The sequence below is a fragment of the Chelonia mydas genome, chromosome 5, assembly GCF_015237465.2.
Source record: "Chelonia mydas isolate rCheMyd1 chromosome 5, rCheMyd1.pri.v2, whole genome shotgun sequence".
NCBI classification, from domain to species: domain Eukaryota; kingdom Metazoa; phylum Chordata; order Testudines; family Cheloniidae; genus Chelonia; species Chelonia mydas.
This window is the reverse complement of record NC_051245.2, coordinates 47,007,702-47,032,896: the sequence shown is the minus strand read 5'-3', so window position 1 is coordinate 47,032,896 and position 25,195 is coordinate 47,007,702. Positions and strand designations below refer to the sequence as shown.

Below are 25,195 nucleotides of genomic sequence, written 5' to 3'. Positions count from 1 at the left end.
GAACTTCATGGCTAATTTTGCTCCCAGTGACCTAATCCATGTATTTTTCTGTGGGATAGGGTGATCAGGTTTGCAGCATGGAAAAAGGAGAGTTCACTAACTCTCTTTACTGCTAACTCCTCTTCTCTAGGGGGAAATGTTCTCCTGGCTAGACTAGCACTTAACATTTTTTAACTTTTTACCTCTACTAGAAAAAACTGGTCTTGAGTTTAACAAGAATAAATGTACTAGGAAGCTAAGTGCTACTATAGATTAATGCACTAACCTTTCATCTGTGGAGACCTAACATCAAATGATAAAAAACAAATTTGAATGGCTCAGCCAACTTCTAAGTGGTACTGTAATGGGGAACCAAAATTTACTAAGAAGTTGGCATAATTAACAGTTGCTGCTCATAAAAAGGCCTAAAACTAGAACCATAAGGCATGAGTGCTGCAGGTCAGACTGGAAGTGCATTAGCAGAATGAGTTTGGAGTAATCTGAATGCCTGACCACAGCCAGTAAACCCAGTCCTTCATTTTTACAAGCCTAACAGTTCTCCTCAAATTGATTTTAAAAACATCCAGTATTCCTGTCAGAAATCTCAAGCAATACACCACTGACAAGAACATGGAATCTCCATCTTGGAGGAAAACCCTTGATATCTTTCACTAACTACAGAAAAGAAGATCTAAAATTTTGAAAGCTCTGATCCTCCTCCCGCTTGCACCTACATGAGATAGAAGTAGTCAGTGGCATTGCACTGGTGTGAAGCTGATGCAGGTGAGAGCAGAATCAGGCCCACGTGCACCTTCTTCCCCCCCCCTCCCCACACACATTTACCCTGTCTATTCCTTGTTTCATTTATTTCAATGGAGTGACAGATGTGGTGCACAGAGTTGAAGCACAAGCAGCAAATGTAAACATGCAATACAATTCCTACAAGCTATCCTGTAAATACGTACATACTTCTCCAGATGGCAAGTTACAATTACAAATGTATGGCTAGTAAAAAACAAACAAACAAAAGTATCATGCCATTCTGGTGCAACACCTGGCACAGAATATTCATTATTAATTACATTTATTAGTAAGTTTTCAAGGAGCATTCAGCACAAATACAGACGGTGGAGCCTAAGTTATGCAACCGTTTTTGCAACATTTGGCCACAAACTGTAAATATTGTGCCAAAAAATGTAGACAGAGTAAAACATTCCTTGCCTGAAAGAACTTACAGTCTAAAGAATGGTTCTCAGCCTTTCCAGACTACTGTACCCCTTTCAGGAGTCTGATTTCTCTTGCATACCCCCAGTTTCACCTCTCTTGAAAACTACTTGTTTGCAAAATCAGACATAAAAATACAAGTGTCACAGGATGCTGTTACTGAAAAAATTGCTTCCTTTCTCATATTACCATATAATTATAAATCAATTGACATATAAATATTGTACTTACATTTCAGCGTATAGTATGTAGAGCAGTATAAACAAGTCATTGTATGAAATGTTAGTTTGTACTGACTTCGCTAGTGCTTTTTATGTAGCCTGTTGTAAAACTAGGCAGATATCTAAATGAGTTGATGTCCCCCGTGTATACCCCTGGTTGGGAACCACTGCTTTCTAACCCAGACCAACAGGGCACCGGCCCCCACAGTTGGTATCAATAAGCAGTGGCAGCAGCTCCCAACGAATTATTATTTCACCTGACCTGGATGATAATTCTGTGCCAGCTGTTTCCCCAGAAAGGCATGTGATTGGTGCCTGTTGTTCACTTTATTAGAGCTTCCTTACTCCCCGGGACCTAGCCGGAGTGACACCGGCCCCTGAATGCTCCCCGAGGCTTCTCGGAGCACAAAGAGGACTCCAAAGTGCCTGTGCCTAGCCCGGGAGCCCCGAGCTTGAACACGGACAAACCAGTCCCACTTTACCTTTGCAGCCATTTGGCTGAGCGCAGCAACTCAGTGGCTCCGGGCCTCCCCGCGGGTCCCTCCGGCGACCTTTGCTCGTCCCGCGCCGGGCCGGGCCAGCTGGAGTCCCGGGAGGCAGCGAGCGCTCGCAGCGGCGAATACCCCTGAGCGAGCCCCTGCGCGCCTCCCCTCAGCTCGCTCGCTCTGTCCTCCCCCGCCGCCAGCCGGGGCCCGGGGGGAGGGAGGCAGAAGTCGCCGCTGTTGCCTCTGGGCTCGGCAGCTTTGGACACGATCCGTCACGAGCCCGCCCCGCCTCTGCCCGCCAGCTCCGAGCCGCAGGGCGGGGCCTGTGCGAAAGTTTGGGGCGCCGAGTGAGCCCCGCCCGGCAAACTGTGTGTGTAGCTGGCGGGCGAAAGCCGGTTCGCTTCGCAGCCCCGCGCTGCTCCCCACGCCTGGGGGCAGGCCGGGCTCCCCCTTCCCGAGGGGAACCCCGGCCAGCAAAGTTACAGCGGAGCCGGAGCAGCCGAGGGGCGGTGACCCCGCCTCCCGCGCGGGACCAGCCTTCCCGGCAGGGGAGCGGCTCTGAGCCGGGGTGGGAAGTTCCCGGGCCAGATTCACGGACGAAGGCGCCGCAGAGCGGGGTAGCCCAGGCTGCGGCCGCAGCAGCTGCGAGGCAGCGCGCGGGCTGCAGCAGATGTTAGCAGCAGGCGGAAGACAGCGGGGCTGGGGGGAGGCGCCCCGGGCTGCTCCCTGCCTGGCTGCGGGGCTGACCGAGCACCCCAGGGCGTGACGGGAAAGGAGGGACGCCTCCGCCTCCCTCAACCTGCCGGCCGGCGGGAGCGAGAGGCAGAAGCGCTGGGATGTGGCAGTAACAGCTGGAGCGGCCCGCAATCCAGCTGTGCCCGGAGTGGCGGCGCCCCGCCCCGGGAATCCCCCCCTGCCCCGAGCCGCGCCGCTGGGGCTTGGCTCCCTGGCGGCGGGGTCGCTTTTGCAACCAGCGAACGCTTTGCGCATCGTCTGGGGGTACTTGTGCCTCGATGTTGGTCATGTTTTGGTCTCAGCCCTGGGAGCCAGAAAGGGGAACTCACCACACCCATCACCCCCCCTTACTTTGGCAATCAGGGAAGTTGTGAAAGACGGGGGCGGGGGACGTTCAGTGCTAAACTGTCGCCTTTGAAAACAGGTTACTCATTTCACAGCCTCAACTTCTCTATCCCAGCTGCTGAGCACAAAACCCGGCAGCAGTGAATCTATATACATCTCAAGTAACGCCTTGCTCTTCATGTTTGTGACCTAAATTTGGGAGTAGATATGCTTAGAAATGTTACAGCGGGCTACTTCTTTATTTTTAAAGGGATTCACTTTTGCATAGGGTTTATGATGCTGACAGTCACTGAGATAATGTGAATTGGCATCAATCCTCCACTAACACAGGCTGTTTCCTCTCCAGATAAGCACTAGGGGGACTCTGAAAGTTATGAAAACGTGAAGTGTGACTGGGGAAAGCAACCAGTTTATGTGCGGAAAAGGACGGTTACTTACCTTTGTAACTGTTGTTCTTTGACATGTGTTGCTCATATCCATTCCAATTAGGTGTGTGCACGCCGCGTGCACGATCGTAGGAAGATTTTTACCCTAGCCACACCCAGTGAGTCGGCTGAGGCGGCTCCTGGAGTGGCGCCTTCACAGTGCCGAATATATGCCCCAGCTGATCCACCGCCACCTCAGTTCCTTCTTGCCGGCTACTCTGACAGAGGGGCGGGTTTGGAATGGATATGAGCAACACATCTCGAAGAACAACAGTTCTGGGTGGGAAGTTCCCGGGCCAGATTCACTGACGAAGGCTTGCTCATATCAATTCCAATTAGATGACTCCCAAGCCTTACCTAGGCGGTGGGGTCAGAGTGAGATGTCGCGGAGTGCAGAACTGCTGAACCAAATGCCGCATCACCTCTTGATTGCTGGACTATTGCATAGTGGGTAGCAAAGGTACGTACCGATGACCAAGTTGCTGCTCTACATATCTCCTGAGCCAGGAAAGTGGAGGACAAAGCTTGGGCTCGGGTGAAGTGGCCAGTAAGGTGTGTAGCTGGGACACCAGCCAAACCATAGCACGCACGGATGCATGATGTGATCCAGGACGAGATGCGCTGGGAGGAGACCGGGAGGCCTTTCATCCGGTCTGCCACAGCAACGAACAGCTGAGTTGTTTTCCTAAAAGGTTTTTGTTCGCTCGATGTAAAAGGCGAGGGCTCTGCGAATGTCTAGGAAGTGCAGTTGTTGGTCTTGTCAAGAGGCGTGCAGCTTTGGATAGAAGACCGGGAGGAAGGTGTCTTGGTAGACATGGAAGGCAGAGACCACCTTAGGAAGGAAGGCTGGGTATGGTCACAGCTATACCTTGTCCTTGTGGAACACCATATATGGTGGTTCCGACATGAGAGCTCTAAGCTCGGACACATGCCTCACCGAGGTGATAGCTACGAGGAAGGCTGTCTTCCAGGAAAGGTACAGGAGCGAGCAGGTGGCCATCAGCTCAAACGGGGCACCCAAGAGTCTGGATAGGACCAGGTTGAGGTCCCACTTAGGGACCAGATGCCGAATTTGCGGGTACAGGCGTTCCAATCCCTTGAGGAACCTGCTGACCATAGGATTGGAGAAGACCAAGGGTCCATTTTCGCCCGGGTGGAAGGCTGAAATCGCTGCTAGGTGTATTCTGATGGATGAAACTGCCAGGCCCTGCTGTTTCAAGGACAGGAGGTAGTCCAAGATGGTAGGTACTGACGCCTGCAGGGGGGGCCGTATCACTCAGAGCACACCAGCAGGAAAAACGCTTCCACTTGGCCAAATACGTGGATCTGGTAGAGGGCTTTCTGCTACCTAGAAGGACCTGTTGCACCAAGCGGGAGCAACGTAACTCAGATGGAGTTAGTCATGCAGCATCCACACTGTGAGGTGGAGGGATCGCAGGTCAGGATGGCAGAGTCATCCATGTTCCTGCGTGATCACGTCTGGCCACAACGGAAGTGGAATTGGAGTGACCACCGACAGTTCTAGGAGAGTGGTATACCAGTGCTGCCTGGGCCACGCCTGGGTGACCAAAATTAAGCGGGCTCTGTCCCTGCACAACTTGAGCAGGACCCTGTGGACTAACAGGAATGGAGGAAAGGCATAACACAGGTGGTTTTTCCACAGTTTTAGGAAGGCGTCCGATAGGGAACCTGGGGAGCATCCTTGGAGAGAGCAGAACACCTGGCACTTCCGATTCTCACGAGAGGCGAACAGGTCTATGTGGGGAAACTCCCACTTCTGGAAGACAGAGTGGATGATGTCTGGGCAAATTGACCACTCGTAAGCCTGGAAGGATCTGCTGAGGTGGTCCGCTAAGGTGTTCTGGACTCCTGGGAGAAAAGACGCCACCAGATGGATCGAGTGGGCTATGCAGAATTCCCACAGGAGAATGGCTTCCTGACAGAGGGGTGACGATTGTGCTCCCCCTTGTTTGTTGATATAAAACATGACCATTGTGTTGTCTGTGAGAACTGCAACACAATGGCCCTGAAGGTGCCTGTGAAATACTTGACAAGCCAGGTGCACTGCTCTCAGCTCCTGTACATTGATGTACAGGGATATCTCTTGTGTGGACCAAAGGCCCTGCATGCGAAGGTTCCCGAGGTGAGCGCCCCAACCCAGAAAAGATGCGTCCATGGTTAGGGCGAGGGAGGGCTGTGGGGCATAGAATGGTACTCCCTCGACTACCTACTTGAGGTTCAGCCACCAGTTCAGAGAGCCTAAGATGTCCGGCAGAACCGTGACTACCATGTCCATGCTGTGCCGGCCTGGATGGTATATGGTTGAGAGCCAGGCCTGAAGTGGACGGAGGTGTAGTCTGGCGTGTCTGGTCACAAATGTACAAGACGCCATGTGTCCCAGGAGACCTAGGCATGTCCGTACTGTCAAGGTCGGGAAGCCTTGCAGGCCGTGAATGATGTTCACTAGGGCCTGAAAGAGTGCTTCCGGTAGAAACGCACAGACGAGTTTTGAATCTAGGACTGCGCCGATGAAGTCTATCCTTTGGGTCAGCTCCAAAGTGGACTTTTCTACACTGAGCAGCAGGCCTAGCTGTGTGAACACGCTCATAGTGAACTGAACATGAGATTGCACCTGGTCCCTGGAGCAGCCCTGAATGAGCCAGTCATCGAGGTACGGAAACACTTGGATACGATGTCGACGAAGGGAGGCAGCTACGACGGCCATACACTTCATAAAGACCCTTGGTGCCGTGGATAGACCGAAGGGAAGGAAACGCCTGTGTGACGGGTAAATCGCTATGTGGAAATACGCGTCCTTCATGTCGAGGGCGGTGTACCAGTTTCCAGGATCCAGGGAAGGAATAATGGTCTCCAGGGAAACCATGCAGAACTTCAACTTTACCATGAATTTGCTGAGTCCACGCAGGTCCAGGATGAGCCGTAGCCCCCCCTTTGCCTTAGGGAATAGGAAATATCGGGAGTAAAACCCCCTGCCCCTCAGTTCCCTTGGAACCTCCTCTATCGCTCCGATAGCTAGGAGCATTTGCACCTCCTGTAGAAGGAGTTGCTCGTGAGAAGGGTCCCTGAAAAAGGACGGGGAGTGGGGATGGGGGGGGAGCAAATTGAAGGCTGTATCCACTTTCCACTGTGCGTAGGATCCAGCAGTCTGATGTTATACGGGACCACGCACGGAGGAAATGGGAGAGGCGGTTGTAGAAAGGCAGGGAAGGATCCTGGAAGGAGACTGGTGCTCCACCCTTGAGCACACCTTCAAAAGTGTTGTTTGGGTCCTGCAAATGATTTGGGGGGACCCTGGCTCTGGCCCGTCTGCTGACCAGACTGTCTCTGCCTACCACCTCGGCCGCTTCTTCTAAAGAAGTCCTGTCTGGGCCAGGGGTTGGGGTAGGTGTGCTGTGGTTGGGGTCGGAAGGGCCTACATTGCGTTACCAGGGTATGCATGCCCAGTGAACATATGATGGCCTGGTTGTCCTTCAGACTCTGAAGCCTGGAGTCTGTCTTCTCCGAGAACAGACCTTGGCCATCAAAGGGTAGGTCCTGTATGGTTTGCTGGAATTCAGGTGGGAGACCGGAGACCTGTAGCCAGGAGATGCGGCGCATAGCTACTCCTGAGGCTAGAGTCCTAGCTGTCGAGTCTGCCATGTCTAACGAGGCTTGTTTCTTTCTGGCTACTTTCTTGCCCTCCTCTGCTAAAGCCCCGAACTCCTCCCTGGACTCTTGAGGGATAAGCTCCTTGAACTTCTGCATCAAGTTCCAGGTATTATAATTGTATCGGCTCAAGAGGGCCTGCTGGTTAGCCACTCTGAGTTACAAGCCACTAGTAGAGTATATGTTGCACCTGAATAAATCCAGGCATCTAGCATCCTTGGATTTAGGTGCGGGGGCTTGTTGGCCGTGTCTCTCCCTCTCGTTAACAAACTGTACAACGAGAGAGCATGGCTGGGGGTGAGTATACAAGTACTCGAAGTCTTTGGAGGGGACAAAATATTTCCTCTCCACCCCCTTGGCGGTAGGAGGAATAGAGGCCAGAGATTGCCAGATTGTAGTGGCATTAGCCTGAACAGTCCGAATGAAGGGCAAGGCTATTCTGGATGGTGTGTCGGCAGACAGAATGTCCACTACTGGATCCTCTACCTCCACCAACTCCTCCACCTGGAGGTTCCTGGTGGGCATGGAGGTCTATAGGTGGGGGGCCAGAGGAGGATGTACCCGCTATCGCCTCATCTGGGGAAGATGAGGAGGATACCCCCGGGACTAACGGGTCCTGGGGAAGGTCTTGCTGGGGAGGGTCCGGTTGCCCTAGGTCCACCACGCTAGGGGCGTGGGCCTGAACTGGGGGCAGGGCAGTCGCCTCCGAGCCACCCGGGGGAGGGCGACTCACGGTGGCCTCCGGTACCTGGGGCTCTGAGTGGGCAGATGAAAAGCCCCCGAGGGGACACTCTGGGCCCGATGGTAAGCCCAAGGAGTCCAAAAGGACCATTGCAGAGGACCCTGACTAGGGTTCTGGCCCTCGTCCTGCCATTGGCTAGCACCGTCCACCTCTTGATCCTGAATGTGGTAGCCACTTCCTGCTTGAGATGACCTCGAGGCGGAGCAGGACGGCCAAGGTGGGGCCGAGTATGTTTGCGGTGCCATCTTGGCATGTGGTACCGCACTGCTCCAGGGAGATGGAGATCGGTGTCGCGATCCTGATCGGTACCGGTGGCTGTATCGGTACCGGGAGCCAGATCTGGACCTCAATGAAGATCTATGGGTGGATTGGCGCCAGGATTGATTCCAAGTAAATCGGCACTCAGACCGGTGCCGTGATCAGTGCCGGGAGCTGAACTGGTACCAACCGTACTGAGAAGAAGATCTTTGTGAGGCGGAGCGACCCCGCGAATGCGACTGGTACCGAGATGGTGATCAGTGCCAGGACTGCGAGTGGTGCCATGAACGAGACCGGCGTCTGGATTGGGACGATGACCGGGATCGGTGCCATCCTATCTCGCTCTGCGACGGAGGGTGTAGCATGGAGGGCTTTCCTTTTGAGGGAACAGCCCGTACCGGTGGCACCAGAGGCTGCGATGGTCCCGGCTCGGTGAGCGCAATCAGGTCGCGTGCCATGGAGAATGTCTCCGGCGTGGACAGTGGCCTAAGCTCAAACACGGTGCGCACCGGGGAGCTTGCGGCGCCAGAGCCCAGGGTGCAGGGGTTGGTGCCTATGCCGGTCACTCCAACACTGGATGCGGCTCTGAGGAAGGCCCAGGTGGTGCCAGCGACTGCAATGGGGCAGCATGTTGCTTGTGCTGCCTCTTCAGTCCCAGAGAGAGAGAGCGACACCGCTGCGCTGGTAGGGGTGCCGGAGACGTCCAGTGCCGGGAGTCTTTGTCGGTGCCTGGATGTTGCGCTGAGCGCTCCGGTGACGCAGGTGCGCTCCGAACCAATGAAGTTGGCACCGGGTCTTGGCACGGGGCTGAGGACATCGGGCTAAGTGGCGCTTCCATAAGGAGCTGCTTCAGACAAAAGTCCTGCTCCTTTTTAGTCCGAGGCTTGAATGCCTTGCAAATGCGGCACTCGTCAGCTTGATGGAATTCTCCTGGGCACTTCAAGCAGGAGTCGTGGGGATCTCCCGTAGGCATCAGCTTAAGGCAGGCCAAGCATGGTTTGAAACCCGGAGACCTAGGCATCAGCCCAGGTACTGGGAGGGAAGGGGAGAAGCCCCTTACCCCACAACTACTATTTACACTAAGAACTATAACTACTTACTAAAGAACTATTAACTATTTATAAACTATTTACAACTTTTAACGAGTGCTAATGAGAAGCTAGGGAAAGTGGAGTTCAGCTAAGCCACGCTCCACAGTTCCAACAACCATCACAGGCGGTAAGAAGAAACTGAGGGGGCACTGGATCGGCTGGGGCATATATTCGACACCGTGAAGGCGCCACTCCAGGGGGCACCTTAGCTGACCCCCCAGGTGTTGCTAGGGTAAAAATCTTCTGACGATCGTGCACGCGGCGCGCACACACCTAATTGGAATCGATATGAGGAAGCAGTCGAAGAAGAACAGGAGGTTTAGCTGTCTGTGCCACTGATTCATTGGCTTTCCTTAGGCAAGTCATTTAATCTCTCTGAGTCAAATTCATTGTGATATTGTGTTCCAGCTAATCTCTCTGCCAATTTCCCATGCAGAACGTGAAGGAAAATCCCAACTAAAAGTCTGGCTGAAACAAACAGAGGACTAATATATGGGAGAGGGAGGGTCCCAACATTAACCAGTGACCTATATAATTATTACATTTACCTACTGTGCGCTCATGGGCTTTATAAACCCACAGCTGTGGATGTATGAAAATTCTCAGGATAATCCCCCAGGGCTTGTATGTCCCTCTTTGTCATGTTACTCATGCACCAGGTGAAGCTCTTTTTGGAGCCTTACATTCTTATTCATCGATTCCAAGGCCAGAAGGGACCATTGTGATCATCTAGAGAGCCTCACCTCCTGCGTAACACAGGCCCAGGAAGTTCCCCAAAATAATTCCCACAGCCGATCTTGATTTTGAAATAGTCAGTCATGGAGCATCCACCAGGATTATTATTAGTGAGCATAAATAAATCGTCTGGTGAGACTCCATCACTGTTCCCCTTACAACAGTCCCAACAGCAACACATCCCCACCCCCAACTACCAGCCCCGATCTCAACTCATCCCATCACCCCCAAACCATCTCCACATACCTGAGATAATCCCCTGAGATCGGACACATGACCCCAAAGGACAGCCACCAGCAGTAACTCAAAATAACCTCAAACGCCCGCCTACCACCAGCCCAGCGCTGTCACCGAAACACCCTCCCCCTTCCCAGACCCCACCCTGCTCGTTTCCCTCCTGGCGGACCCCAGACAAAGCCAGGCCGGCCCCCAGCGGGGCGCTGCCCGCGCCTTTGCTGCAGATGTTGGACCAGCGGCTGCTGGATCCTGAGGCCGATCTCTAGCCTGCCCCGCAGCTGTCCTGAGCCCGGCGCGGCCCCCCGCTCCTTCCCCCCAGCCGTCCCTGCCTACCTCTGCCCCCCTTTTCCCTTCCCAGCCCGGCTCCCCGCAGCCCGGTTCCCCCGCTCCCCGAGGTCCCCTGTCCCTCTCTACCCCCCGAGCTCGGCTCCCCTGCTCTGTGCCCAGCCCGGCTGCCCCGACCGCTCGCTCACCTGGATGCAGAAAGTTTCACTCCTGGATACAAAGTGGCAGCGATTGTTGCCGCAGCCGGGCCGGCTCCTCCCCCCGGCGCAGCTGCGGGGCTGCTGCCCCGACTCTCATCCTCCGGCCGCCCAGGGCCCCTCCTGCCCCAGCGCTGGCCGGCGGGGTGCACGGAGCCTCGCGGGCCGGCCCGCCAGAGCTGCTCCGGAGCTTAGTTATTCTGTCTTTATTCCAGTATTTTCCGTGATGGAAAAAGTGGCTTGTTTAAATATTTTATTCCACTTCATTGTTCATTACTTGAAACCACGGGAAAGGAGGCACATTCTCTTGCCTAATTTCCTGTCAGTTTCCTCTCTGCAGAGCAAGTCTTTCAACTTTTCTGAGGAAAACATGCGACTGCAGGCTTGCCTGGGGGGCCCAGTTTTTGTACACAACAGCGAGTAGGGAATTTACTTATACAAATAACAGGGGTGTGGCTGCAGAGGAAAGGAGTTACTCACCCAATCTAATCTGTAATGAAAAAATAAGGTCCATGAATCAGTCCTCAGGAAATGTTGGTGTGTGAGCCAGGAGATAACTAACAACACTTAAATGCAACACATTTTAAATTAATAAAATAACCTTTTTATACAATATCTAAAGAACACGTGGAACTCGCTGGCACAATATATTGTTGAGATGTAAACCAGAAAAGGTACACTAGAATAAGAGCTCCCACATAGGCGGTTACACCTGTTAAACTATACGTGTATAATCATATTGGTATAATTGTTGAAACTTTTCCAAGGCCAAAAATTCAGCATTCAAAAAATACAAATACAAAAAAAACCCCAGCTTTAAAACCCCTTGCATACAGTCCCCTCTTTCAATTGCTGCACTGCCTTCCTTAAATTCACTGTATCAAATTTATTATTATTATTATTATTATTATCTGTATTACCAGAATGCCAAGTCATGACCCAGGATCCCATTGTGCAAAGCACTTGCAAATACAAAACAGAAAGACTGCCTCTCCCCCACGTAACTTACAATTTAAGTATGAGCAACAGAAGACACTTCTCATCCCTGTTTCCAAGGCCCTGAACAACTCTGTGGTAGCATAAATAAAGATCTCTTTTCTTTTTGTATCCTCCATGCCTCTTCCTCCACCAACAGTCTCACTGGATTTTTTTTTAAATTTAATAACTCAGTTCTCCACTGTTGAAATAAAAAAACACTACTTGCCAGATAAACCTGAGGGACGCTTGCAGAAATTATTTATACTTTGCTCTTAAAAATAAGAAACTGCTAGTGGGGCTATTGTTAATATACACTTACGGACGTTTTCTGAGCAAGTAGCCAACCTAAGCACGACCTCTGTATAGTTCAGCCAATAAAGCTGGGTAAGAGAGAGGTAATCTGAGATATTTGGGCCCCAAATCCATTTCACAATGAGTAGATGAGGAACAGGAATTTAAATTGGACTATATGGGACCTGGATGTTTATTACTAGCTGACTGGCTGCTGGACAGCCTACCTCACTCCAAGAAGAAGGCAAAATGGCATCAATCACTTCTGCCTTTTTGTTTCTATTTTTTCTTCCCTTAATTTCTTCCAATTGTTTAATCGTTAAGTTTTTCCTTCTGTCTCAAATTAGGACTTGAAAATCAGGGGGAAAAAACAACTCATCGCTATGACATAATTGTAAAAATACCCAACTAACCACTTACAGGGCCAAACTCTGCAGTGATTTGTACCCTGTGTAACCCAGTGGGGCGACTGGGTTTGCAGGAGATGTAACTCAGCACAGAATCAAGCCCTTGTTGCTTATTTTCTCATTTCTTTACTTTTCCATTTCATATCTAGTGTTTTTCGCTCCCTTCAGTGTATTCTCTCATTTTTCTCTTCTCTTCACGTCTCTCTGTGTCCATTTTCTTTTTTCTGGAAAATGTAACTAGGCCCATTTCTTCTCAAAAAGAATCATGGTTCCTTCTTGTGACGCTGACAGACTAGGTGCTAGCTCATGCCAAGGCCCAAGGTCTCACAGAACACTGACAAATACATAGCTGGGCACCAGTCTGTCTTACCTGTGGATTAGGATAATTAAAATAGAAATTAGTGTTATAAGAATATGTTTAGCATTTAGACTTAATGGAAACTTTGTAGGATGCTGCACGTGTTAATCCTACTTATAATGTCAGTATCCCCTGGCAAAGGATAAGATTTTGTCATGGGGGTCACAGAAATCACAGATTCTGTGACTTTCAGAGACCTCTGTGACATTTTCCCTTCAGCTTCAGCTTCAGCAGCAGGGCCCCACAGCTGTCAGCCACCATGGGGCTTGGGCATCAGTCATCCCCCCATCAACCCGCCCCCATCGTTTATTGTAAAAGTATTAGTTCGTGGGCTTCCACGAATTTTTGTATATTGTATATTGCCTGCACCCTGTCTGTGACTTTTACTAAAAATAACAGTGATAAAATCTCAACCTTACCCATGGTCTAAAGCAGGGTTGGGCAAATGACGGCCTGTGGGCCGCATCTGACCCGTCATACCTTTTGATCCATCCCTCGAGTTCCATTGCCCAACTCCGGCACTCCAGCCAGGGAACAGGGTCAGGGGTTTGCCCCACTTCAGCGTTCCAGCTGGGGAGTAGGGTTGGAGACTTGCCCCATTGCGCCCGTCCAGCACTCCTGGTGGGGAGTGAGGTCAAGGGCTTGCCCTGCTCCAGCGCTCTAGCTAGGGAGCCGCCCCACCCAGTGCTTCTGCTGGGGATCTGGGTCGGGCAAACTTTTTGGCCCAAGGGCACATCTGGGTATGGAAATTGTATGGCGGGCCATGAACGCTCATGAAATTAACAATTCAGAGATATTCAAATAAACTTCATATAATAAAGATATGTTTTAGTGGAAATAAACATAAAACTTTACTTACTATTATAAATATACCATCATAACAACGTATTACAATAATTAAACCAAACTTACCCCCTTTCCATGCCCTTTTTTTCTAGCCTGGATTTGTCGGGGGTCAGCGTTCAGTCATTGGAACTCACTGAGATTCACCAGCCCCCTGCTCTGAGAAATCTCCTTCCACGTAGATCCCAACAGTCCATAACTTTGAAAACTGCCACTGAGCACTCCCATGCTAACTACTCTTTGTTTTATCCTCAACAATGGAAAATTAACACTACTAAAACATCAAAGTCACCTAAGCCAACAGGTAGCAGGCAAGTTGGCTTGCACGTTCCAGGCTCTGATGGCGCCTGAGGCGTAGTTGCGTCGTGCAGGCAGAGTAACATGCGTGCCCTCACGCCCATCACGCAAGTCATGAACACATGGGAGCGCCAGGTGGGTGGAGTGGGGCCAGTCCCCTACCTCGCTCCCCAGCTGGAGCACCAGAGCGGGGCAATGGGGCTCGAGGGCCAGATCTAAAGGTCTGATGGGCCGGATGCAGCCCATGGGCCTTAGTTTGCCCACCCCTGCTCTAAAGTTATACTGAGTGTTTGCATTGTAAACCTCTGTAATTGTGCAATTCATCAAACAGGAAAAGAAGCATTAATTAAGGTAAAGTGCTTATCCTGTACACAAGATGGCCCACTGAAGGCAAAAGAGGCATTGTGTAGCACCAGAGGACACAGACAGACCTTGTTGACTGCATTCCTAACTCCCCTCAGGAAGGGGAGACCTGTGCATGATCTCATCCCACAAGCTTGGATTCTGTGGTGAAAGGGATAACAAAGTCCCTGACAAGGAGAAACTTGGTCTCTTTCTGCTGTCTGAACTCTGAGGGGCAAAGACTTCTAAACATACACAAGAGATCCTCATGCTGCCTGGCATAGGTCAGCCCTAAAGGACATATAGAACTGCTTATTATAGAAGTTCATATCACCTTTTTAAATCAAAGCTGTAACTCACTTGTGGGTTTATGCTTCCTGTTTTAACCTTGTAAATAATTCTCATTTCTTTTTGTAGTTTATAAATATTTAGTTAGTTTATTACAGGATTGGTGACAGATGTTGTCTTTGGTTTGAGATCTGAGTACAATTGACCTGGGGTAAGTCCCAAAGGACTAGTAACCCAACTATTATTGTGATTTTTGGTGGGAAGTGATCATCTATCACAAAATCCATCTTGCCTGGGTGGCAAGATAGACTGGAATGGCCAGGGGGACTGTCTGTGACTCCATGGCAAGACTGCTGTAGTGCTTTAGGACTTCACATTTGTTACTGGGTCAGTGAAACCTAATTATAGAATTTACAACCAGTTTGGGGTTTCTGTCCTCCTTTTTGACAGTCTGCCCTGAGGTTGGCACTCATGGTCATGAGCCACTGCCGACAGTGTGACACTTGTATCTTTGTCTCATTCAAAATCCACTCTCCCTTCCTAGCTCTGTTGCTCATTCAAACTGTACTTTTGCAGTAAAACTTCAGGTCTCAGAGCAATTTCTAAAGGTGTTTAGGTGTCTAAAGATGCAGAGACATGCCTGGTGAGATTTTCAAAAGTGCCTAGATGCCTAGTACCTATGGGATTTAGGTGCTCAGGTGCTTTTGAAAATTCCACTAGGCATCTGTCTGCATTGCTGGCCAGGTAAATACCCTCTAAAATCTGGTCTTTACTATCCCATGTCTCTTGATTTGCTCTGTTCTCTCTGGGGTAAAATTCACCCCTGTGCAGAGAGCCAGTGCACCACTTCCTGTATAACCCTTGTGCTGGCCCTCTGCACTGGGTGAATTTTATTCTGTCCTTTTTGTTTCTTGTTCCATTGTCACTTCTTCCTTGCTTCCCTTCTCTATGCAGTTCTTTCATAACCTATGGCCTGTGTTATTCAGGAGGTCAGACTATCATAGTTGTCCCCTTCTGGCCTTAAAATCTATTAATCTGTATTCTATTGTCTGGTCCCCAGCTGCTTTCTTATGTTCCTGTTTCTCCCTCCTTATTCTTTTGTCAATCCCCTTTGCTTTCTTCCTCACTTATTTTTATCTCCCCTTTGCCTCCTTGACTCTTCCTGGCCCCTCAAATCTCTCCTTTTTTCCTTACATGAAATATTAACAGTGGCAGTGATATCAGCTGATACCCCCTCTTTGAATTCTCCTTCCTGGCTCCTCTGCTCTGCATAGCATGAGATGTACATTCATTCAGAGCATAGGAGAGGAGAAGTCATTTACTAAATAAGAGGAGTCAGCCAGTTGCCAAAAGCAGAAGGGTCGGGAGGACTAGCCACTACTGTCTATCACCTGTGGTGTAATGCACCATATTAGATTCCCACTAGAACAGGGGTCTGATGATCCCGCGTGTATTGCATAGTGTCTAGGATCAACTGTGCTTCTTTAGCATGGAATGAAAAGTAAAGCATTTACAAAGACACCACCCTTCTCATGTCCTATTTCTTTAAGTTATGAAAAGAGTATGGATTTGGAAAGTAGAAAACTAGGTTTGCTAATTTTATTAATCAGTAGTTAGGCCAGATTAATTTCTTGCTGTCAAGCTGACACCTTAACGCTATTACTTGCTTAAAGTGCACATGTGAACACTGAAAAAAAAATCAAAGAAAATTAAGCTTTTTTACGTTCTCATACTGAATCAGTAAAAAACCAGCAGTTTACAAATAATACTTTACATCCTTTTCCCCCCACCTATGAATCAGTGTGTGATCCAATATTTTTGTCACCACCTCTCAATCTGCACTTCCATCATGTGCAATGTTATTATACTGACTATAACAAAGTGTTACTGTCAAGACCTTACAATTTTTGTTAACAATTTTATTTAATACCTTATAACAAAGAAAACATTAAAATAAACTTACAAGCAATACAGTAGGTCTGATGGTCAAAGGTTATTTTTTTAAATAAGATGGTAGCCTTCTCCAAACAAGACATGAACAATATTTGAATAACCATTTACTTTAAACTGATTTTGCTTTGTATTCTTCCACTGTAGCAGCTCAGAAAAACGGTTTCTCTCTTTTCTATGTGGAAACTGACTTTTACTGAATACCTACCACTCAAAAGCCTTTACCTTTTTGGCTTCGTGACAGTTTGTATTTTTTCAATCTTTAAGGCTTTATCAATCAATGACTACTAATGCATGACAGGGCACAGTATTAACACACTTCCCATTAGAAGCATCCCTCTCCTTCCCCTGTATCAAGTTCATGCCCTGATAGTCTCCTTTTGCCTAAGGCAGTATTCAACTTCCCTTCAAGACAGTAATTCACACCCCAATAACTATTACAGGCTGCCATGTTTTGGCATGGGTCTCTCACTCTGTCCCATTCTCTGGAGTTAAGAGTATTGGGTGTTACCTTTGCATCTTTTCTATTTCTTGTAATCCAGGGAGTGAAAAAGCAAGACTGCAATTTGAATGCAGATGACTCTCGTGATAGGAGTCAAATGTTGTATAAATGGGGAAGACTCAGACATTTTAAAATTTAAACAAATACAAATCCTCAGGAGGCTGGGGCAAATTTTGAAGCTGCTGTTAGATTTAAAAAATAAATACATTTTACCAGTAAATGACCTCGTTTCACTTTCTGCCGTGCACTAGTGCTTCCTTTGTCATTTCAGATTGAATACATCTGATAATCAGAGAAACCCACATTTGAGAACTTCAAATGGATAAAATTTTGCTTTTAACCACCCTGCTCCCATCCCCTTCCCCCACCTTCTAGAAATGTTTATATATTTCTAGGTCATGTAAAGCAAAGTAATCAGCTATTTTAAAAGCTGCTTATCTTAATTTCTATTTAACAGAATTGCTTATATTGGTACATGGACCTTTACAGTCATTTAGGGTGGCGTGTGCTCAAGCAGACTGCCTGTAACATTAGTTGCAAATTGACTGGCAGTGCTGCTTTTATCTGGACAAGTGAGGACATATTCAGCCCTTGTATAAGTAGGTACAATGCCACTGAAGTCAATGGAGTTGCACCCACCTATGCTGGGACTGAGTATGACCGGAGGTGAGTGCCAAATTTATAAAAGGACTTTGTTTGCCTCTACACTCCCTTGTCTCAATAGTAAAACAAAACATGAGTTCAGCATTGACAATTATCTTCAGCTGCTGCAAATTAAGTTTCTTGTATTAAATCCAGATACCGGGTAATATTTTAGTATATCTGATTTACATTCATATTACCAGGCTAAAGAAGCTATTTAAATGCTAGTAACAAGGCAATTTAATTCTAAAAAGTCAGTTTTACTCTTAACTGATGATGAAGAAAAACTGTTATAAATCAGAAGCGTTCTTAAAATCCAAAATTCTCACATTCCACATAGAACTTCCAATGCTGATCCATTATATGACATGGCAGAAGTTCCTCATTATTTATTAATACTATCTCGTTTAACTGAAGAAAGCTTCTGGAGTTTTTTACGGAGTCAGACTGGAGGGACGATTCTGTTGGGGGAAAAAAGCAAATGATTAAAAACACTACGTTAAAATAAAATCCAATTATTCCCGCTCCTATTTATATAGGATCATAGGTGTGAATGACTCTTTATAGACATATAAACAGTGACAGATCCCCTGCCCTGGGATCTTACAATCTTAGGCCCCGATCTGCAATTTATAGTGAAGGCACATTGCTGTACACACAGAGCCCCATTGATTTCAGTGGGGCTGTACATGGAGAGAGTAGTGTACCTGTACACAGTAAATTGCAGGATCAGGCCTAAGGCTTCAATACTTGTCACCTGAGTATGTGCAGGATTGGAACCTTCTTTAAAATGCATAAAGTGAAGGAGACTGGGTAACTGAGGGTAGAATTTGGCCCTATGAGGTTTAGTTTGCATTATTAAAAACAGTAGCAATGCCACATTATAAAAATTCATCCATGAAAGATGTAGCAAGGCAGCAGCTCAGCAGCTGTATGGAATTTGCTGTTCAAATCCAATAGTCAGTGAACTGAGGTCTTTGGAAAGCTGTATTTTTTTATTTACTGTTTTGTTTATCCTTTCTTTGTTAAATACATTTGCACGCACTATCACTGCTGCATGTCAGAATATTTTTGATGGGGTTTCTGGACACAACTATCACTGACGGAATGGTAGGTCTTACAATAACAGTGCAGCTGAAAGTATTGAAAAGGGGCTACACTCAAGCATAGCAGCTGCGAACCATGGCAGAGTTGTTACAGCTAGCAGTTGCCCTTAGGAGGAAGAATAGGGTTGGCATGAGAATAAGAGTGGCACCAGAATGAAAAGATCAGTGTTCAGTCCCTATTCAAATGTCCAGGGCTCTCTGGCCTTGTCTTAACAGACAAAAAGGATGTGTGCTGGACTCTTGTTAGCTCAATATCTTAACATGATTAAAAAGCCCCATTAAGATTTGCACTAATATATCTGAAGCCATGTTAGCTGGCCAAGTTGTAGCCTAGCCTCCCCCCTAGGCAACTACATGGCTTCAGATGTGTTAGTCTGCATCTTAATGGAGCTTTTCAATTGTGTGAAGCTAACTTGATTGAGCTAACACAAATGAAACACACCCTTTTTGTCCTTCAAGACATGACTTCTGACAAAAAACAATTCCACCCCACGCGTGCTGAAAAAAATAATGAAAGAAGGATCTTGCACGGTGTGAAAAATGGCAAAGCTCCTTTTGACTTCCATGGGACCAGGATTTCACTCAGTTCCCTAAAGATAATTCTTCGATACTAGGGAGACAAGGTGGGTGAGGTTATATCATTTACTGGACCAACTTCTGTTGGTGTGAGAGACAAGCTTTCGAGCTTACAGAGAGCTCTTCTTCAAAGCTCAAAAGCTTGTCTCTCACACCAACAAAAGTTGATCCAATAAAAGATATCACCTCACCCACCTTGTCTTTCTAATATCCTGGGACAAACACAGCTACAACAGCACTGAATACAGTTCTTCAATATGTTCATTTCAGAACATAAGACACAGAAGAACAAAAAGTACTAAGGATCTACAATCTGATGTCCAGCATACATTCACATACCCTGGATCCCAGGCAAGCAAAGGCTGACAGCATCAAATAAGTTGTTTGTGTGTCTCTGAAGAGGTTATTACAATGCTGTTCACACAAAGACCTTTACCAACCAATCTCTGAAACAGTAGGCAGTAGCTCCAGAGGCAGTCACTTACCTTCCTGACTATAGGTAATGTGTTAGAAAAATAACTGATAGAAATAGTGGTATTGGGTGGAAGTCACAAAGTAGTTTGAAAGAGATCATATTCAGACAGACAGACAGACAGACGTTAACCTCAGAGGCAATTTTTTTATATATATAGGAACGTAAAACCTGCAAAACAATCTGGAGCTAAGGGCTATCATTATTATAGAAACATAGGACTGGAAGGGATCTCCTGGGTCACTCTGTCCAGTTCCATGCTATATGACAGGTAACCCCATTCATGAATTTATCAAATTCTATTTTAAAACAACTAGAATGTTTGCCCACACTACTTCTGTTGGAAGAACCTCTTTCCTCTGATGGTTAGAAACCATGTTTTAATTTTCATCTTAAAGTTATTCATGGCCAGTTTGTACCCATTTGTTCTTGCGCCGTTTTCTTCTAGCTTAAATAGCACTTCACCCCCCATAATGTTTATCACCCAGATGTATTTGTAGAGAGCAATCATCTCCCCTCTCAGCCTTCATTTTGCTAGGTGAAACAAGCCAGCTCTTTTATTCTCCTCTCATAAAACAGCCTCCCCATTCCCCTGATCCTCCCAGCAGCCCTTTTCTGCTCCTGGTCCAGTTTGAATTCCTCTCTCTTGAACATGGGTGACCAGAATTGTACACAGTATTTCAGATGAGGTCTTACCTGTGCCTTGCACAGTGGCATCTATACTTCCCTCTCTCTTCTGGAAATACCTCACCTGACACATTCTAGAATCACTTTTGCTTTTTTATGGCTGCATTATGTTGGTGGCTTATAGTCATCCTCTGATTGCCAAATACACCCAGACCTTTCTTCTCCTGTATTGTTTCTAGCTGATGGTCCCCCAGTTTATAGCAGAATTATCGATCCAGCAGTAGCATCTCCATAGTTAAAACTGTATGAAATTTCCATTATAAGGCTGATTTTGACCCCTTCTTCTAATTTGTTGATATTTTGTCTAATATTACTCCTTTATAAAATTTCCATATGTGGTTTCCAGCCAGAGAAAAACTTCTTCTCAAAGTCTGAAACTAATTAGACAAGGCATTTTTGAGATACAAGATTAATATCTCCAAATTTGTTTTATTCATTAATTACCAGTACACATAGCTATTTTAAAAATAAGTTTGGGGTTAATATTTTGAATGTAGCTGCTTGGAAAAAATAGAGTTCTGAGAACTCTATCAGATTTTTGTAAGCTTTATAAAGTTCTTCAGAAGTTTTACAGAGCTTATAAGATCATAGTGTATGGACTGGAGTCTGTAACCTCTCTAAAGTAAATAGTTCTGGTAGACCTTCTAAGCATTAGGAACTACAGAGTTCTTAATGAAGGAACTAAGAATCTTAGGTAGACATGGTCTGCAGTCTAATCTTTAGGCCTTTTAGAGTGTCAGAGAAAGCATTTTTTCTGAGCACTTCAGCTAAGACTCTTTCCAAAAAGGTTCTCTGCTTTAAATTTTCTAGTAATTTCATGGGGCTCTACATTCTCTAAAGGACAATTCCTCACATACAACAGGCCATGTATTGAATCACAGTTTTCCTTTATCCTTACTAGCTCACAGAAGTTAATTTTCTTACTCAGATAATTTATCTTTCACCTTCTCTGCAAACCAGAATGCATTTAGGCTATCAAGATGATTGCCACTAAAAAAACCATTACTGAGTGCTTTAGCAAGATTGTAGAATGGTGAAACCAAACATTTTAGCATGTCCCAAGGTGGGAAAAAAGGAGGACTTGTGGCACCTTAGAGACTAACAAATTTATTTGAGCATAAGCTTTCGTGCGCTACAACTCACTTCATCGGATGCATTCAGTGGAAAATACAGTGAGGAGATTTATATACACAGAGAACACGAAACAGCAGGAGAGCCGGGGCGGGGGGACCTTTTGTAGTGATAATCAAGATGGGCCATTTCCAGCAGTTGACACGAACGTCTGAGGAACAGTGTGTGTGTGGGGGGGGAGAAATAAACATGGGGAAATAGTTTTACTTTGTGTAATGACCCATCCACTCCCAGTCTTACAAGTTAATTGTATCTAGTTTGCCAATTAATTCCAATTCAGCAATCTCTCATTGGAGTCTGTTTTTGAAGGCTTTTTGTTGAAGAATTGCTACTTTTAGGTCTGTAATCGAGTGACCAAAGAGATTGAAGTGTTCTCCGACTGGTTTTTGAATGTTATAATTCTTGACATCTGATTTGTGTCCATTTATTCTTTTACGTAGAGACTGTCCAGTTTGGCCAATGTACATGGCAGAGGGGCATTGCTGGCACATGATGGCATATATCACATTGGTAGATATGCAGGTGAACAAGCCTCTGATAGTGTGGCTGATGTGATTAGGCCCTATGATGGTGTCCCCTGAATAGATATGTGGACACAGTTGGCAACAGGCTTTGTTGCAAGGATAGGTTCCTGGGTTAGTAGTTCTGTTGTGTGGTGTGTGGTTGCTGGTGAGTATTTGCTTCAGGTTGGGGGGCTGTCTGTAAGCAAGGACTGGCCCATCTCCCAAGATCTGTGAGAGTGATGGGTCATCCTTCAAGATAGGTTGTAGATCCTTGATGATGCGCTGGAGAGGTTTTAGTTGGGGGCTGAAGGTGATGGCTAGTGGCATTCTGTTATTTTCTTTGTTAGGCCTGCCCTGTAGTAGGTGACTTCTGGGTACTCTTCTGGCTCTGTCAATCTGTTTCTTCACTTCAGCAGGTGGGTACTGTAGTTGTAAGAACGCTTGATAGAGATCTTGTAGGTGTTTGTCTCTGTCTGAGGGGTTGGAGCAAATGCGGTTGTATCGTAGAGCTTGGCTGTAGATAATGGATCGTGTGGTGTGGTCTAGATGAAAGCTGGAGGTATGTAGGTAGGCATAGCAGTCCGTAGGTTTCCGATATAGTGTGGTGTTTATGTGATGTGACGGGGCAAGGCCAGATGGCTATAGAAAAGTAGGGGGAGATAGATATATTAGCTCCAGGACAAACAAATCCCTGGTACCAGGATAAGTGAAATGGCAGCTGCTCCAGGTCATTTAAGACATCTGGGGCCAAATAAGAACTTTCCAGAAGGCAGGGAGAAGGCTAGGTTGATTGGGACACCTGAAACCAATCAGGGGCTGGCTGAAACTAGTTAAAAGCCTCCCTGTCAGTCAGGTGGGTGTGCATGTCAGGAGCTGTGGGAGGAAGTTGTGCTGTTGGAGAGACTGAGTAGTACACACCATATCAGGCACAAGGAAGGAGGCCCTGAGGTAAGGGTGAAGTGGAGCTTGAGGAAGTGAGGGCTGCTGTGGGGGAAGTACTTCCGGGAATTGTACATGTCATGTTTCTAAAAGGTCAGCTACCATAGCTGATACTATTAGGGTCCTGGGCTGGAGCCCGGAGTAGAGGGTGGGCCCAGGCTCCCCCTCCCCCCCTTTGCCCCCTGATTAATCACTGAGACTGGGAGACAACAGAGACTGTGCAAGGAAGGATAACTTCTCCTCACCTCCCTCGCTGGCTTATGATGAAAATGGCTCAGTAGACTGTGACCCTTGTCTCTAGAGAGAGAAGGGTTACGTGGAGGGTCACAGTGAGCCTCTGAGGCTAGCGAAATCCGCCAGGAAACGCGGGACCAAAGGAGGCAAGGACAGAGCTTTGTCACAGCGACCATCGCTTATTAGCACTGTAGTGTCCAGGAAGTGGATCTCTTGTGTGGACTGGTCCAGGCTGAGGTTGATGGTGGGATGGAAATTGTTGAAATCATGGTGGGATTCCTCAAGGGCTTCTTTTCCATGGGTCCAGATGATGAAGATGTCATCAATGTAGCGCAAGTAGAGTAGGGGCATTAGGGGACAAGAGCTGAGGAAGCGTTGTTCTAAGTCAGCCATAAAAATGTTGGCATACTGTGGGGCCATGAGGGTACCCATAGCAGTGCTGCTGATTTGAAGGTATACATTGTCCCCAAATGTGAAATAGTTATGGGTGAGGACAAAGTCACAAAGTTCAGCCACCAGGTTTGCTGTGACATTATCAGGGATACTGTTCCTGACGGCTTGTAGTCCATCTTTGTGTGGAATGTTGGTGTAGAGGGCTTCTACATCCATAGTGGCCAGGATGGTGTTTTCAGGAAGATCACCGATGGATTGTAGTTTCCTCAGGAAGTCAGTGGTGTCTCCAAGATAGCTGGGAGTGCTGGTAGTGTAGGGCCTAAGGAGGGAGTCTACATAGCCAGACAATCCTGCTGTCAGGGTGCCAATGCCTGAGATGATGGGGCGCCCAGGATTTCCAGGTTTATGGATCTTGGGTAGCAGACAGCATACCCCTGGTCGGGGTTCCAGGTGTGTCTGTGCGGATTTGTTCTTGTGCTTTTTCAGGGAGTTTCTTGAGCAGATGGTGTAGTTTCTTTTGGTAACCCTCAGTGGGATCAGAGGGTAATGGTGGGAAGGTTTACCTTGGGGGGAAAACATCTGAATCTCTGCTGGTGGCCTGACAAGAAGTTCTTGGCCTGCTGGTTTCTGAAGCCATACTTGTAGGTCTGAAACCATGTGAGGAGGCTTTAGACTTGTCCGACAAGCTTGTTTGATTTACTGGTTTGTAGAACCATACTTTTAGGCCAGAGACTGGATAAGGAGATAAATTTGTCAGGAAAGTCACCTGAGTCTTCCTCAGGGCAAAGAGCTGTCTCCACGCTAGCTATGAAGAGTTCAGCGCCTTATTGCCTTTGCTCCTCAGTTTTTGATTTATTTTAATTTATTTTAGAAGGATTTCTCTCCCTCGTAGCTGCTTGCTGTGACTGTCTCACAAGAGCATGTCATTGAAGGAGGGACCAGACATTGTTATGTTAAAAAAACAACAACAAATATTAGCTGATGAACTGGTAGCTGCTTTTTTGTTTGGTGGCATAAAAAACTGGAACCTATCTATTCAGAGATTATACTCTGGCTCTTTGTGAGTTTTTCTTTCAAAAGAAAAAACTAAGGATATTTTTAGAGAAAATTTCAAGATAGACCTAAAGCTATAAATCAATAATTTGTAACAGCATTATTAAAATGTTACAATTATAAAGTCAAATGTGTGAAAATCAGAAAATGTGCATTTAAGGTTAAAAAATAAATGTTTGGAAATGAGGAAATAGCTTCTGTAGAAACTGAGTACAGTGTTCTAGCCCCTTTTAGAAAAGCATTTCTAAAGCCAAACCTTCTAAAAGTATAAAAGATAGATTTAAGTGGCCCTACTGAAAGAATTTTCTTCAGCAGTTAATGACTTTGAGTGCTTCGTGGTCAAACTCACACTACAGTCCCACACTATCGGATACAGATTTTGTAAATTAAATGCCACCATTCTCCCTTAATAAATCCAACTTGAGCTGAGTGGATAACTGAGCTGAGTCACTACTCTTTAGTCTCATTGTAATCATTTTAGAAATTAATTTACAGTCAACAATTAGCAAAAAAAATAAGCCTGTAATTCACACATTCCAAACTAGTGCTCCTCAGTTCTGAGATTCATGTTACACATA

The 25,195-nt window shown here is 47.0% G+C and overlaps 2 protein-coding genes across 7 annotated transcripts in view; both read right to left on the bottom strand.

Moving 5' to 3' along the window:
• GCNT4 (glucosaminyl (N-acetyl) transferase 4) overlaps positions 1 to 11,020 on the bottom strand; it is a 128,023-nt gene extending 117,003 nt beyond the window's left edge. For 2 of the 6 annotated variants that reach the window (XR_006290963.1, XR_006290960.1), the window contains exon 1: positions 1,907 to 2,740. The gene's annotated coding sequence lies outside the window, so the exon portion shown is untranslated. Of the gene's footprint in view, positions 1 to 1,906; positions 2,766 to 10,616 lie in introns of those variants that run through there. The other 4 variants (XR_006290961.1, XR_006290962.1, XM_027826922.3 and 1 more) reach the window with 4 other exon arrangements.
• A 5,165-nt stretch (positions 11,021 to 16,185) lies between these two features.
• ANKRD31 (ankyrin repeat domain 31) overlaps positions 16,186 to 25,195 on the bottom strand; it is a 109,593-nt gene continuing 100,583 nt past the window's right edge. Inside the window, exon 25 of the mRNA XM_043546618.1 lies at positions 16,186 to 17,984. Within this exon, the coding sequence (XP_043402553.1) occupies positions 17,833 to 17,984 (152 nt within the window). The 3' untranslated portion in view covers positions 16,186 to 17,832. The remainder of the gene's footprint in view (positions 17,985 to 25,195) is intronic.